At 44.3% G+C, this 15,115-nt stretch overlaps 1 protein-coding gene across 1 annotated transcript in view; it reads right to left on the reverse strand.

The window, feature by feature from the left end:
• antxr1c (ANTXR cell adhesion molecule 1c) overlaps positions 1 to 15,115 on the reverse strand; it is a 44,269-nt gene that overhangs the window by 19,287 nt on the left and 9,867 nt on the right. The window contains exons 2-9 of the mRNA XM_068305594.1: positions 9,720 to 9,791; positions 7,933 to 8,004; positions 7,691 to 7,772; positions 7,537 to 7,567; positions 7,381 to 7,454; positions 7,232 to 7,300; positions 6,833 to 6,913; positions 6,250 to 6,310 (exon numbers count right to left, since the gene is read on the reverse strand). Coding sequence (XP_068161695.1) covers positions 6,250 to 6,310; positions 6,833 to 6,913; positions 7,232 to 7,300; positions 7,381 to 7,454; positions 7,537 to 7,567; positions 7,691 to 7,772; positions 7,933 to 8,004; positions 9,720 to 9,791 — 542 coding nt within the window. The remainder of the gene's footprint in view (positions 1 to 6,249; positions 6,311 to 6,832; positions 6,914 to 7,231; positions 7,301 to 7,380; positions 7,455 to 7,536; positions 7,568 to 7,690; positions 7,773 to 7,932; positions 8,005 to 9,719; positions 9,792 to 15,115) is intronic.

The following is a 15,115-nucleotide window of genomic DNA, read 5'->3' on the forward strand; positions in this document are numbered from 1 at the left end:
GATCTGTAGTCAGGTTAAGACTCTGATGAGGACGACGAGCATGCAGTTGAGCTTCCCTGAGATAGTTTCTGACAGTTTGTGCAGAAATTGTTTGGTTATGCAAACCAATTGTTTCAGCAGCTGTCTGATTGGCTGGTCTCAGACGATCTTGGAGGTGAACCTGTTGGATGTAGAGGTCCTGGGCTGGTGTGGTTCCACGTGGTTGCGATTGTGAGGCTGGTTGGATATACTGCCATATTCTCTGAAACGCCTTTGGAGACGGCTTATAATAATAATAATAGTAATAATAATAATAATAACATTTATTGTCCCACAGTGGGGAAATTTGTGCGATCGTGGCAGCGGGGGGGGGGGGGGGGGGTGTCAAACATAAATAGTTAAATAATATACATACATGTTAACATCTGCAACATATAAAATTTACATATTCACATATTGTAAACATATTAACATATATCATATTATCAGAATGTACAGTTATATTCACACATCAAAAATATACACTACAGGCTGAAGATTACATTGTTCATCCAGAATTAGAATGTTTTGTTCTCTGAGTTTGGTGAGTTCTTTGAGTTCCCTGAGTTCTTTGAGTTCTTTGAGTGGTCTGCTGGGAGGACTGCTGGTTGTACAGTCTGACAGCCGTGGGCAGGAAGGACCTGTGATAGCGTTCCTTCACGCATCTTGGGTGAAGCAACCTATCGCTGAAGTAGCTCTCCATTAATCTCAGTGTGCCCTGTAGAGGGTGGGAGTGGTTCTTCATCATCAATGACAGCTTGTTTGTCATCCTCCTCTCCACCACCACCCCCACTGAGTCCAGGGAGCATCCTAGGACAGAACCTGCCCTCCTAATCAGCCTGTCCAGTCTCTTCCTGTCAGCCGCAGTGATGCTGCTGCCCCAGCAGACCACCCCATGAAAAATAGCTGAGGCTACAACTGTGTCATGAAAGGTCTTTAGGAGCGACCCCAGCACTCCAAAAGACCTCAGCCTCCGGAGCAGATAGAGTCTGCTCTGACCCTTTTTATAGAGAGAGTGAGTGTTGGTACTCCAGTCCAGTTTATTGTTGAGGTGAACACTCAGGTACTTGTACGAGGACACCACCTTGATGTCTGTACCCTGGATATTCACCGGTGTAACCGGGCAGAGTGATCGTCTGCGGAAATCCACCACCAGCTCCTTGGTTTTACCTGTGTTGATCTGGGTGACGGTGTTTGTGAGACCGTCAATGTCCTACTCGTGAGAATCACAGAATAAATCCCACTCTGTTCTGTGGAAGCAGTCCTTCAAAGCGTCTTCAGCCTCGTCGGACCATCTCCTCACAGTGCGGGACACAACTGGTTGCCTTTCCACAAGAGGCTTGTAGACGGGCAGGAGATGAACCAGGTTGTGGTCCGCTCTTCCCAGGGGGGGAGGGGTGATGATATGTATGCCTCCTTGGTGTTGGCATAGCACAGGTCCAGTATTTTACTGTCTCTGGTGAAACAAGGAACATACTGGGTGAAGGTGGGCAGAGTGGAGGACAGGGGGGCGTGATTAAAGTCTCCAGAGATGAGGATGAGGGCTTGTGGATGCTGTGTCTGCAGCCTGCTCGTTAGGGAGTGGAGGACGTCGCAGGCTGCATCCGCGTCGGCAGAGGGGGGGACATATGCAGCTACATCAATGGCGTGTGAGAACTCCCGCGGCAGATAACAAGGCCGCACGCCGACTGCCAACAGTTCAATGTGCTGGCAGCAGTGCCGCTCTTTCACAGTGATGTGTCCAGGGTTACACTACTGATCATTCCCGAACACTGCCAGCCCTCCTCCTTTCCTCTTTCCGCTCTCCCTCATCCTGTCCGCCCGCACCAGATTGAACCCGTCCAGATGAACGGCCGTGTCTGGAATCGCCGTGCTCAGCCATGTCTCCGTGAACACCATGACGCTGCACTCGCGGAAGTCCCTCTGATGCCGGGTCACCATCGCCAGCTCATCCATCTTGTTGGGGAAAGATCGTACGTTCCCCATGATGATGGACGGGAGGATAGGTCTGAATTTCTCCTCCTGGCCCGGCGTGCAACTCCGGCAAGTTTCCCCCGCTTCCTCCTCCTCAGCTCCCGGGAGATGTCGGGTTTCTCCTGGGGCAGCACCGCGTTGCTACGGAGCGCCAATAGCTGATCCCTACTGTAAACAATAGGGCCCTGGCTGCGTATGAGGTCCACAGACACGGTCGTGACCAATGTTAAAAACAGCATGAAGACCAGTGCAAGTACAACAAACTTGGTCTCCATGGCACACTACTTAGTTACTTAAAAATAAATGGAAAAAAGAAGTAAGAAAAACAGTTAAAAAGAAAGGAAACAAAGACCGGTGTGGGAGAGCTGCCGTAATCAGTCACCATTAGTGCAGCGCCATCTTACTCAAGATGGCGCTGGTGGAGAAATGAACATTCAACACCAACAGATCTGGTTGACATTCCTGCTGTCAGCATGCCAATTGCACACTCCCTCAATTCTTGTGGCATTTTGCTGTGAGACACAACTGCACATTTCAGAGTGGCGTTTTATTGTGGGCATTATAAGGTACACCTGTGCACTAATCATGATGTCAGATCAGCATCTTGATGTGGCACACCTGTGAGGTGGGATGGATTATCTCAGCAAAGCAGAAGTGCTCACTATCACACATTTAGACAGATTTGTAAACAATGTTTGAGAGAAATGGTAATATTGTGTATCTGGAATGAATTATAGATCTTTAAGTCCATCTCATGAAAAATGGGAGCAAAAACAAAAGTGTTGCGTTTATATTTTTGTTGAGCGTATAAAAAACAAATTGTGTAATGCCATAAAAGTGACTAAAAAAACCCACAGAAATAAAAACACTCATGAGTGGGTTTTACTGAAAGAACAAATTCTAATAGGGAGGGAAACTATAGTTCCATCCATCCATCCATCCATCTTCCACTGCTTATCCGTAGTTGGGTCGCGGGAGCAGCAGCTTCAACAGGGAGCCCCAAACTTCCCTTTCCCCGGCCACATCCACCAGCTCTGACTGGGGGATCCCAAGGCGTTCCCAGGCCAGTGTTGAGATTTAATCCCTCCGCCTGGTCCTGGGTCTGCCCTGAGGTTTCCTCCCAGCTGGACGTGCGAGAAACACCTCCCTAGGGAGGCGTCCTGGAGGCATCTGCACCAGATGCCCAAACCACTTCAACTGACTCCTTTCGATGCGAAAGAGCAGTGGCTCTACTCTGAGCCCCTCGCCAACAGCAGTGTTTCTCACCTTATCTCTAAGGGAGACACCAGCTATCCGCCTGAGAAAGCCCATTTCAGCTGCTTGTATCCATGATCTCGTTCTTTTGGTCATGACCCATCGCTCATGACCATAGGTGAGGGTAGGAACGAAGATTGAACGGTAGATGAAGAGCTTTGCCTCTCGGCTTAAATCCCTCTTTGTGACAACAGTGCGGTAAAGCGACTGCAATACCGCTCCTGCTGCCCCAATTCTCTGTCCAATCTCATGCTCCATTGTTCCCTCACTCGTGAAAAGGACCCCAAAATACTTAAACTCCTTCACTTGTGGAAGGACCTCATTTCCCACTCGGAGAAGGCAGTCCACTGGTTTCCTGCTGAGGACCATGGCCTCAGATTTGGAGGTGTTGATCCTCATCCCCGCCGCTTCACACTCGGCTGCAAACCGGACCAGTGAATGCTGCAGGTCACAGGCCGATGATGTAAACAGGACCACATCATCTGCAAAAAACAGCGATGCAATCCTCAGGCCACCAAACTGTAACCACACCTCACCACGACTACGCCTCGATATCCTGTCCATGAAAATCATGAAGAGAATTGGTGATAAAGCGCAGCCCTGGCGAAGGCCAACAGCTACTCGGAACAAGTCCGACTTACTACTGAGAACCCGAACGCAACTCTCACTTTGGGCGTATAGGGATTGGATGGCCCTGAGGAGAGGTCCCCTCACCCCATACTCCCGTAGTACCTCCCACAGTATATCCCAGGGGACCCGATCGTACACCTTCTCTATGTCTACAAAACACATGTAGACTGGATGGGCATACTCCCAAGCCCCCTCTAGGATCCCTGCGAGAGTAGAAGTAGTAGTAGTAGTAGAGAGTAGTCCGTTATTCCACGACCAGGACGGAACCCACATTGTTCCTCCTCAATCTGGGGTTCGACAATCGGCCGGACCCTCCTTTCCAGCACCTTGGAGTAAACTTTCCCAGGGAGGCTGAGGAGTGTGATGCCCCTGTAGTTGGCACACACCCTCTGGTCCCCCTTTTTAAAAGGAGGAACCACCACCCCAGTCTGCCACTCTTTCGGCAATGTCCCAGACTTCCACGCAATGTTAAAGAGGCGTGTCATCCATGAAAGCCCCTCAACACCCAGAGCCTTCAGCATTTCCGGGCGAATCTCATCAATCCCCGGGGCTTTGCCACCATGAAGTTGTTTAACTACCTCAGTGACTTTGCCTCGAGAGATTGACTCTCTCATCATTCTCCAGCTCTACCTCTGCAACAGAGGACGGGTCAGTTGGGGTAGTTGGATTCAGTGTCCCATCCTTGCCGTATACAGCTTGGATGGTCCCCTGTTTCCCCCTCCTGAGGTGTCGGACAGTCCTCCAGAACATCTTTGGTGCCGTCCAACAGTCCTTCTCCATGGCCTCTCCGAACTCCTCCCACACCTTCTGTTTTTCCTCCATCACAGCCGAGGCTGCAGTCTTTCTGGCCTGTCGGTACTCTGCAACTGCTTCAGGAGTCCCCAGGGACAACATACCCTGAAGGCCTCCTTCTTCAGTCGGACGGCTTCCCTGACCACAGAGGTCCACCACGGTGTTCGAGGGTTACCGCCCCTTGAGGCACCCAAGACAATGAGACCACAGCTCTCAGCTGCAGCTTCAGAAATGGAAGCTTTGAACATCAACCATTCCAGTTCAATGCCCCCAGCCTCCACAGAGACGCACGAGAAGCTCCTTCGGAGGTGTGAATTGAAGGCCTCACGGACCGAGTCTTCCTCCATACATTCCCAGTTCACCCGCACTACTCATTTGGGCTTACCAGATCTATCCAAAGGTTTCCTCCACCAACGGACCCAACTCACCACCAGGTGGTGATCAGTTGACAGCTCTGACCCTCTCATCACCCGAGTGTCCAAGGTCAGATGATACAATCACAAGATCGATCATTGACCTCTTACCCAGGGTGCTCTGGTACCAAGTACACTTATGAGCATCCTTGTGTTTGAACATGGTGTTAGTTATGAACAATCCATGACTAGCACAGAAGTCCAACAACATAACACCGCTCAGGTTTAGATCAGGGAGTTCATTCCTCCCAATCACGCCCCTCCAAGTGTCTCCATCATTGCTGACATGTGCATTGAAGTCCGCCAGGAGAATAATGCAGTCCCCTGTAGGGATCCCATCAAGGACCCCATTTAGGGACCCCAGGAAGGCCGAATACTCTGAACTGATATTTGGTGCATATGCGCAAATAACAGTCAGAGTTTTCCCTCCCACAGCCTTAAGGCGTAGGGAGGCAACCCTCTCATCCACAGGGGTAAACTCCAACACAGCGGCGCTCAGCCGGCGCTCAGTATCCCCACACCCGCCCTGCGCCTCATGCCTGACTTAACTCTGGAGTAAAACAAGGTCCAACCCATATCCAGGAGGTTGGATTCAGAACCGATGCTATGCGTGGAGGTAAGCCCCACCAGATCCAATTGGTAACGCTCCACCTCCAACACAAGCTCCGGCTCCTTCCAGTGAGGTGACATTCCACATCCCCAAAGCCAGCTTCTGCAGCCCGGGTCTGGTCCGTCGTGACCCCGTCGTCACTGCCACCCATATGGCAGCGCACCCGACCCCATCGGTCTGCCCTGCGGGTGGTGGGTCGACAGGGGTGGAAACTATAGTTACGTGACTTTAATTTATGAGCTCTACTTGGCCTTTTATTGGTCGCAGAAAACTTAAATAAGAAGTTAAAATTTGTTATATAAATTTGTGTAATACCCTGTCCCACAAAGCTGTCCTGTAAGCTCTCCATATATGGTAATTTCCCCTCTGGTATTGCAATTACTGGAAAGAGAGAAGGGGTGATAAAAACGAATACAGCTGAGGAAATGATGGGAGGCTGGCTCCACTGTGGATGACTCAGGACAGACACACTGAGTGCATGTGTCTGTGTGTGTGTGTGTGTGTGTGTGTGTGTGTGTGTGTGTGTGTGTGTGTGTGTGTGTGCATCTAACCCCCCACCTCCTGCACAAACACTGGAGGGCTCAGCTGCCAAAATCTCGATGCAAGACTTTTTGATAATCTGTAGAAGAAACAAGGAGAAAAGATGGTTCCATGTGAGATTAAAGGATTTAAAAAAGATTTCTCATTCAGACCAGTGAGAGCAGATGATCAAATAGCTTCAGAACCATCATACAAAAACATTTCCCGAACCTAAAGTCAAACATTAGCCCACATTTCCCCCATTATCCTGTTGGTGAGGAAGTGATAATACTGTATCTTCAGTCCCAAACATTTCAGTGCAAATGGATGAATTAAAAGTAACTCTAAGAGATGATGGGTGGTCTCTTATTGTAATATCTCCCTAAAAATCAAACACAGAAGGGCAAAAAAGAAAGATCCAGACATGTTTTTAGTTGACTGTCATACAGAGTCATATTCATACCGAGACTGCTGTAGATCTGATTGTCTGGGGAGTGATGTGCGATGATTGTACTAATACAGTACATATTCAAAATAAATAAATGATTGTAGATGTTTGCTTAGCTTGTTTCTGAGCCGAAGCAAAAGAAAAGCCCTCCTGCACCAAGTAGAGTTTATTTACCGAATCAATGACTCCCCGGAGGGCATGGAAGCCACCCAACACAGGAAACACATGTTCGATGGTGTCTGCAATGGTGGCCAGCTATGGAGGGAGGAAGGTGAAGACAGAGGTGTGGATGGAGAAGGGAGAGGTGAATAAAATTAAATAACGGAAGTATTTACAAAATACAAAATATATAATTAATTCTCAAAGCTCACTTACAAATGTAACTTTTCTGTAACAATTTTTTTCTCTCATTGTTTAGGTAGGTACGTCAGTTGGTAGGTAGGTAATTCTGAATGGCTAAATTGATATTTTACAAAGAGCTCAAATTGACCTCAACTAGATAAAGATAATTAACACAAATATTGGGAATTATTCACCGTACAGCCTTGATCTTATTTGTTGAGGTGGCATTACCTGTGTCTCATTGAAGTCTTTGACACCAACGCAGTACACGATGGCCCCCAGAGACCTCGCTCTCTCTGCCTGTTCAAAATAAGAAGTAAATGTATTAGTTCCAGAAAGAATTACTTTAGGATGAACAAAATGATGCGTAACATTGCTACCTCTTGTTGAGCAGTGATGAGCTGGTGTTCCTGCAGGTCTCCGTCTGTCAGTGCAATGATCACACTGGCTGTTCCTGAAGGAAACGTACAAGTAAACTTAAGACAACTGAAAACTTAGCCTAAAGTGGCTTTTTCAAAGAGTTCTATGATTCTTACCAAAGTTCTCCTGGTGTATCTGCTCGTTTGCCTTCAAACAAGACGACATTTTCAAGTCAAATTGTTGGGAATTGAATGCTTTACATTTAATCTGAGCTCTGATTCACTGGTCTGATTCTCAACTAACATAAAAGACATCATGATAAAGACTCACCCGGTGCAACCCGAGGTGCATAAATGTGTCTCCACCAGGAATCTCTCTCTTCAGTGCATTCAACCCCTTTTTGATGTCCATTCTGTAGCGGAGAAATACAGCTGGGTCAGCTTCATGAGGATTCAGTGAAAGAGCTGTTCTTTCATGTAGGGTACTACTGGAATCTAATCTAATCTAATCAAATCTAATCTAATCTACTCCAACCTTATACTTTTATACACTGAGCACAGGACCATATTTACCTGTTTTCTGTCAGTTTCATGATGGTAGACGCTCTGGAGGAGAATGTTATGAAGGACATCCTCAACATGGGACTGAAACAGAAAAAGAAATATCATTATAGACTCCTGTCCAGCACTAAAATCCACACAGATGGACCAATTGCACTACTGATAAAACTCAGCAGTATATACCATTGGAGATCAACCATAAACTGCAGCATAAACATGAACCAGTAAGCTGTACTGTCACATTAAAATGCATGAATTGTTTCTTAAATGCAAGAAAACACAATGAAGCAAAGAAGGACACTGTGCTGAAATTGATGTGCATGTTTTAGCCTCTGTCAGTAATGATAACACAGTAATAAGAAGAACAGAGAAATCCTCAAATATTTGTTATTGGTGATAATTATACTGTATTTATAATGATGCATTGTTAATAGATATGAACATTGTGTTTGCGTGTTTGTGAAATTAAGACATACTGATGCTTATTGATGGACAATACCGGAAACACCCACGATTTGAAGGCCGTCTAATGAATTACACATTTTCACAGCAGTAGTGCTGCTCTGAAGCAAAGCCGCAGAGATTTCTGCCCGTATACTTTTTTTTTTTTTTTACTGGTTACAAGATAAACGTAGCTTGACCTCCACTGATTTGACATCAGATTTTTTTGTAACTGTGGCTGCATTCAGACAACAGAGAAATCAGACTCCATTCAGATTACGTTTCACATCTACTTTTTAGGACTGACCGTCCACACTGTTTTTAGCAAGTGTCCAAATGGGATCTTGCTCTGTTCAGACTGGGCCACATTATTGGCTGATCTGACAGGTTGCCATAGCAATGACACAGGCAACGCCCGCTCTCTTGTAATGTGCACTGGCTCTTGCGTCGTGTAGAGTGATGTCACGGACAGTTGAAATCGATTGGTGTGTTTGGAGCTGTTCAGACTGAGACACATCTGATTTGAAAGTGGTTTAAGTCCATCTTGCAAAAATCAGATTTTATGTGGTACAGCATGTGACTGTTCAGACTACAAAAGAACCATCCACTTTCAATTTGAATGGAATAAAAATCGGATTTTGGCTGCCAGTTTGAATGCAGCCTGTATGACACCATGAAACTCAAAGAAATATAATTCATTCTGATTTGTGTTTTGTGTTTCTCAAAATATATTTTTTAATTGAAGAGCAAGGTAACCTTTGCTACTGTGACTGTGTGACTGGGTGAATGCCGGCCTGCATTTTCTAACAGTTTATGCTTTAGGCCCACCTTTAAAGGGTCTACTGCCCATTCCCCATTCATCTTAGTAATATTTGCTGAAGAACAAAATGGAGACACTTAAATCTGCAGTTCTGTGCAGTTTTTTTGTCAGAGTCCATCACTGCTTGGCCTCTAAAGAGGCTGTAAAACCCGGGCTGCTCACTGTCGTCCAGCCCTACCGGTCACCCCGCTGACATCAGACATGAGCTCTGCTGCAGAGAAAAAGGGAAACATCATCCTTGATGCTGAGTGACTTAGCACATGGCCTGTCGTAGCTGCAGGGGCATATTTTATTCTACTTTACTGGGGTGACCGCTGTGTAAAGTGTGTGTTTCTCTTTACTTGTCTATATTCAGGGGCTCCAGAATGTCGAGTGTGGAGGCAACAAGGCTGTCTGTCGTCTAGAGACTTATAGTCTGCATGTTAGACCTTAAAACTATTAGAGTACAGCAGCCACCAACGTAGTTCCTCTTTCTCCTCCACATTTGCAGGGTTATTTGTGTTAATGCCTGTTTACATTTTCATGAAGTACTGATTACCTTTTGAATTTCTCAGCCAAATTTTCCACAAAGTAGTAGATTTCCTCCCAGTGATTCTTCACGCTGCCAGATCTAAGATGGGAAAATATGGAAAGCCAGTCATGTAAACAGTAGTTATGTTCATGAAATTAGTTTAAAACATGATCATAGATTCACTGACACTCTTCAAAGAGTCACCAAGTCACTGCAATTAAACTTCTTTGTGCATAATGCCATGAAACATGATAAAATTAGATAAATTAAGTAAAACATTCCTAACTGAAGATTCCTAAATGTGGTAAGCACGAAGTGTAAAATATAAATAAAACCATATGCAAACTAACATCACTCAAACCAGTAACTAATTACAGTATCAGAAAAACAGTAATGAACTTGATAAGGTGACAGTAAATCATTATGTTTTCTTTGCAGTTTATGTTAAAAGGATCAAGTCGACCAAGACCTGAGCTATCTATTAGACACATCTGACAGCATGGCTAGTCAAAAACAACGGGGGGGGGGTTACAATTTTACTTCCCAAACATGAACGGCATGCTGTCACAATTATTTTCAACAAAAATATTATTTTTCTTTTTTTTCTTTAACACAAAAATATAGCTTTTATCCTGTAGTTACAATCAAGTGCCTGTATGCTATGAAGCTAAATTAGCAATCAACATTCTTTAGATCCTGGTCCATCATGTCCATCATGCTTCATTGACACAGCTGAGAGGAAAAAAAAATGATTTGCTTCACTCTGCATTGAAGAGGCCAGGGTCATGGTCCTGGGTGTTATTTAGCACTCTCCTGGATCCTGAACTAGTCTCTGAAAGCTGAGGAAATGGGTCCTGCTTCTCAGGAGAACGTTTGTAAAACTGGACTTTAATACATACAAAGCTCCCTGTGGAGTTTCCTTCATTTCCTGTGGGCAGACCTTGTGTGAGTGAGTGTCTGTGGCCATTCTATTAAGTGTGAGCGCTAGAAGAGATGCCGTATGCTGGGATTGGACCAGTCAGCATAACATGCATTAACCAACGAGTGAACCAGACAGATGACACAACGGAAATGAGCTAATAGATCGTGGTAAAACAGGAAGCTTAATTACTTAAGAATAATAAGCGAGGATGAGTGAATATTATTTTAGGTGCTGTCGAACTCATGTAACAGCATTGACCCACAGTGATGTATTACTACTTCTCTGTATAAAACAGGAGGACAATGCTCTTTACTTTCAACATGGATGAATTTGAGATCAAGTGTTTATTTCCCTAATATCCCAAAATCATTGCATTCCAACACATCATTGAACTTTTAAGTTACCACTTCAAATGAAAAAGCTCAAATCATGACCAGGGAGTATATACCTTCAATGTTAGGCCTGTGAATTGAGACTAAATAGTAGATAATTTCCAGTATACTACACTCAGGTGTGGACCAAAACAACCCCATGTGCTTGTTCTTGCTTGATATTTACAGATATAGGAACTGGGAAGATATGTCTGGGTATTTGCTTTGGAAAATTACCAGATGAATGACTAAATCTGGAAATGGAAAAGAACTATAGCTAATGCTATTTGTCTCCATTGGAGTGTCTCTGAGGTTACACCCCGTGGTGCTTTTGTGTTATTGTTTGGCAGTGGAGGGGTAATTATTTGACCAGGAATGGGGGGGGGGTGCAAGCCGCCAGGGATTTCCAGGGAATTTCCCATGATACCTCCAGGGAATTTCCCATGATACCTCAGTCACTGGACTAACTTAATCCCGATGAACCCCAAATCCTAACGTTTGTTTGTTGTCTTGCTTGCTTGTTTTTTGTTTGATTTTTTGCTTCTTTTTTTTTACTGTTGATCAATGGTTATTACGCAGTAATAATAGAACTTGTAATACAGTAATTGAGTAGCAACAAATACTTCAAAGACTAATAGTAGCATCGAGGCTGAAACTGGAGCCCCTTGATACCCAAACTTAATTAAGTCTAATTCCATTAAAACAAACACTCCTGGTCATTGCTGCTTCAGGTTTGGGTTCCCTTGGGCCCCCCAAGCTGATAACATCTAGATTCTAGAGGTTATCTAGAGTAAGGTTCTAGATTCTAAAACCTTACTCCAAACACCTCCACAGAAACATAACATCTTTGTTCCAATGTTTCCACTTGTCTAGTCTGAGTCAGACACCAAAGTCACTCAGCTAAACATCTGACCTAAGCGTTTTCTGTGCTGTTGTTAATCTGATGACATGACTTGTTTCTTCCACATTGATGTTTTGCATTCCTGTAAAGCTGATCAAGCAAATAAAGATGACAAAATGTCTAAGGTTAAACAAAGTCTTTCCAATAATACAAAAACTCAAGGAGGAGAGCTGTTTAGCTTGGATGTGCAAAAAATAGGAATAGTCACACAAGGATTGCTTTCTCTCTCTCTCTCACACACACACACACACGCGCGCGCACGCGCGCGCACACACACACACACACACACACACACACACACACACACACACACTGTCCCTTAGCAAACTGTTCCATTACAGCAATAGAGGAGGGGAGAAGCAGCTAACCGTCATCAAAAGGTGGGGGATCATTTTTGACTACTTATTTAACATCAGGGTAAATCTAAGGGCCCCCACCTTATGGTTTTCAACTGCTTATCTTCCTTTCTGAACCATAATAGCTCTTGTTTAGCTTGGAACACTCCAATTGTCTGAGGTGGCTGCAGTTGAGAGACCTAAGCCTTGCTTGCAGTTTCACTCACCTGCCCAAACAGTGCTGGGAAAAGAAGTGGGTCATTTCATTCTGTGATTTTTGATGAAACCATTTCATGTGGTGCCATTTTCCCCTCTTGAACCCTTCATCTAAAATTCGGCAGTTTGGGGTTTGAACATGGAAAATAAAAGATGTGTGAGCTATGGGGTGGTATAATTTGCCTGGCAAATCCGAGGAACATTAAAGCAATTTCAAGTTATGTCATGGCAAAAACAGTTAATGTTGTGGGAGTGGTGACAAGATGGAGAACATGGGTTTGTGAAGGAAGAGACAAAGAAAGGAAAAGGCAAAGGGAGCCTTTTCAATGAGACTAGAGTAAATCAGATGATTGGAAAATTCTTTGTTAGAGTAACGCTTTCAGGCACAGCACTTCAGTCTAATGAAATACATATGAAACCAACATGTAGCACCAATATCAGACAACCACAGCAAGAAATAATCAGTTGAATGAATCACATATTTGTATTTGACTCATTTGAAATATTTTGAGCTGTTCAAATTAAATAGACCCTAGATGTAAAAAAAAATGTGACTACATACAAATGAATGATTTAGGAAAAACAAAAAGGGACAACTCTAAAAGGCATGAGTAGTGAATGAAGTCCATGCCAACAGAAAATACAGAAACGTGAGATACTTCATATATTGCCCCCTTCGGACATCACCTGAAAACTGGAATGCAACACATGAGTGGGCTGCAGATAAAGTGCCCTTTAGGGATCAATAAAGTTGTCTGAATGTGAAGTGGAGTTGAAGGAACAAGAGGAAGCATATGCTCTCTATTTGGGGCTCAAAATATTCATCAGGTAAGTTTGTCTCAACAGGTCTGCATGTACCTATAACACTATCCACACAAACATTGTTGACTACTGTGTTTGTACTAAATTACCACATTAGTTACCTCTGGTCATGTGGAAGCATGCATTTTGCCTGCTGATGCGTTTTTTTTTTACACTTTAGGATATGCGTTGTCATTTCCAAATATACATCAATAATGCTTCTGCTCTGACATAAAAAAGGAAGGTGAAGCTAAGTAAAAGAGACAATTTGTGCAACACCTGATGATACAGATTAAGGTTTGTAGGTTCATCTGGTGCATTCAGAAAACTCAAGAAGACGGAAACAAAGAACAACAGCTTGGTGCTTCAGAACATCCAGCACCCAGAGAATGTGTCCAAGCAGCTGTGGGCAAAAAGGGAGGTAGTGTCCATCATTACTGCTCAACGGTGCTGAACAGACCTCATCAAGAGGTGGCAGGAATTTAGTAGATGTTTCCCTCAGGTCAGAGAAGCCTCAAGTACAGAAACATCTTCAAACGCTTTAATGCCTGGGTTCCACCAGTTTGCTGATGACTCGACAGACAGACAGATAGATCGATCCTCTCCCAAGATGGACTTAAAAATTGCTGGTTATCATAAACCAGCTAATCTCATAGACATGTACACCAAAATAGATGAAATCCAGAGATTAAATAAAAAGGAATGTCATTCAATACTGCTTTACAATTTCAAAATTTCATGAGTGGAGAAAACACACACACACACACACACACACACACACACACACACACACACACACACACACACACACACACACACACACACACACACACACATGCGTAGGCCATAAACTGCTCATTTTGGATGTGTGAAGTCTTGTAACTCTAGCAAAGGATATTCCAGGTGGAACACTTTTTTTTTTTTAATTAAGTTTTCTCAATCCAGTGAGCATATCTCTCCCAGAGGATGACAAGATGACGCATGTGGGAAAAAGTTTCACTGGTTTTAGGATTTAGCGGCTCCCAGCTTCATTCTCACGGTTAAAAGAGTTGAAGAAAGAAAAAGTCCCATTTTCATGAAGGAGGCTGTCAGCAATACCAGCTGGGCCTCACCACAACACCTCAGCTTTCAGCCATAGATGTGTTTAACTGACTGGGCAAAAGGATTTGTTTGGATAAAACCACAGACCTACTTTTACAGTCACTGCAGAAGTCAGAGTCTGAGCTAATGTTCTAATCTATTCCAAAAGCAGGAACAAAAGTAGTTGGTGGAGAAGCATTTCAGAAGTCTGTCAAATGATCCAGTTATCATTATCTGATCATTTAAACTGGCTCCCGATTAATTATAGAATACAATTCAAACTCCTTATGATTACATATAAAGCTCTCCACTGTAAGGCTCCATCTTACATTGAACATCTTATCGAAGTGTATCACCCACCCAGGGCCCTTCGATATGAGGATGCAGGATTTCTGGTGACCCGTCGGGTTTTCAAGAGTAGAACAGGAGGCAGAACACGGATTGAAGACAGGATATCCAAAGGCCTGGAAATCCCGCCCCCAATTCAGCGACAGCTCACTATGGACATTAAATTCAAACTGGCCTATCTGCCACTCTCTCACTCTCTCTCCCTCTGTCTCTTTCACTTGACCTATGTCTTTCCCCAATGTATTTCTCTTTCCCAACCGACAGGTCAAGGCCGATGATCGCCCTCCAGAGCCTGGGTCCTGCCTGGAGTTTCTCCCTCAATGAGGGAGTTTTTCCCCACCCCCATCGCTTATGCTTGCTCTGGAGGGCACTGCTTTCTATCTGTAAAGCGCTTTGAAATGTATGCAGATGTGATTAAGCGCTATATAAATAAAAGTTGATTGATTGAT

This window comes from Antennarius striatus, chromosome 21 (assembly GCF_040054535.1).
Source record: "Antennarius striatus isolate MH-2024 chromosome 21, ASM4005453v1, whole genome shotgun sequence".
In the NCBI taxonomy this organism is placed as follows: Eukaryota; Metazoa; Chordata; class Actinopteri; order Lophiiformes; family Antennariidae; genus Antennarius; species Antennarius striatus.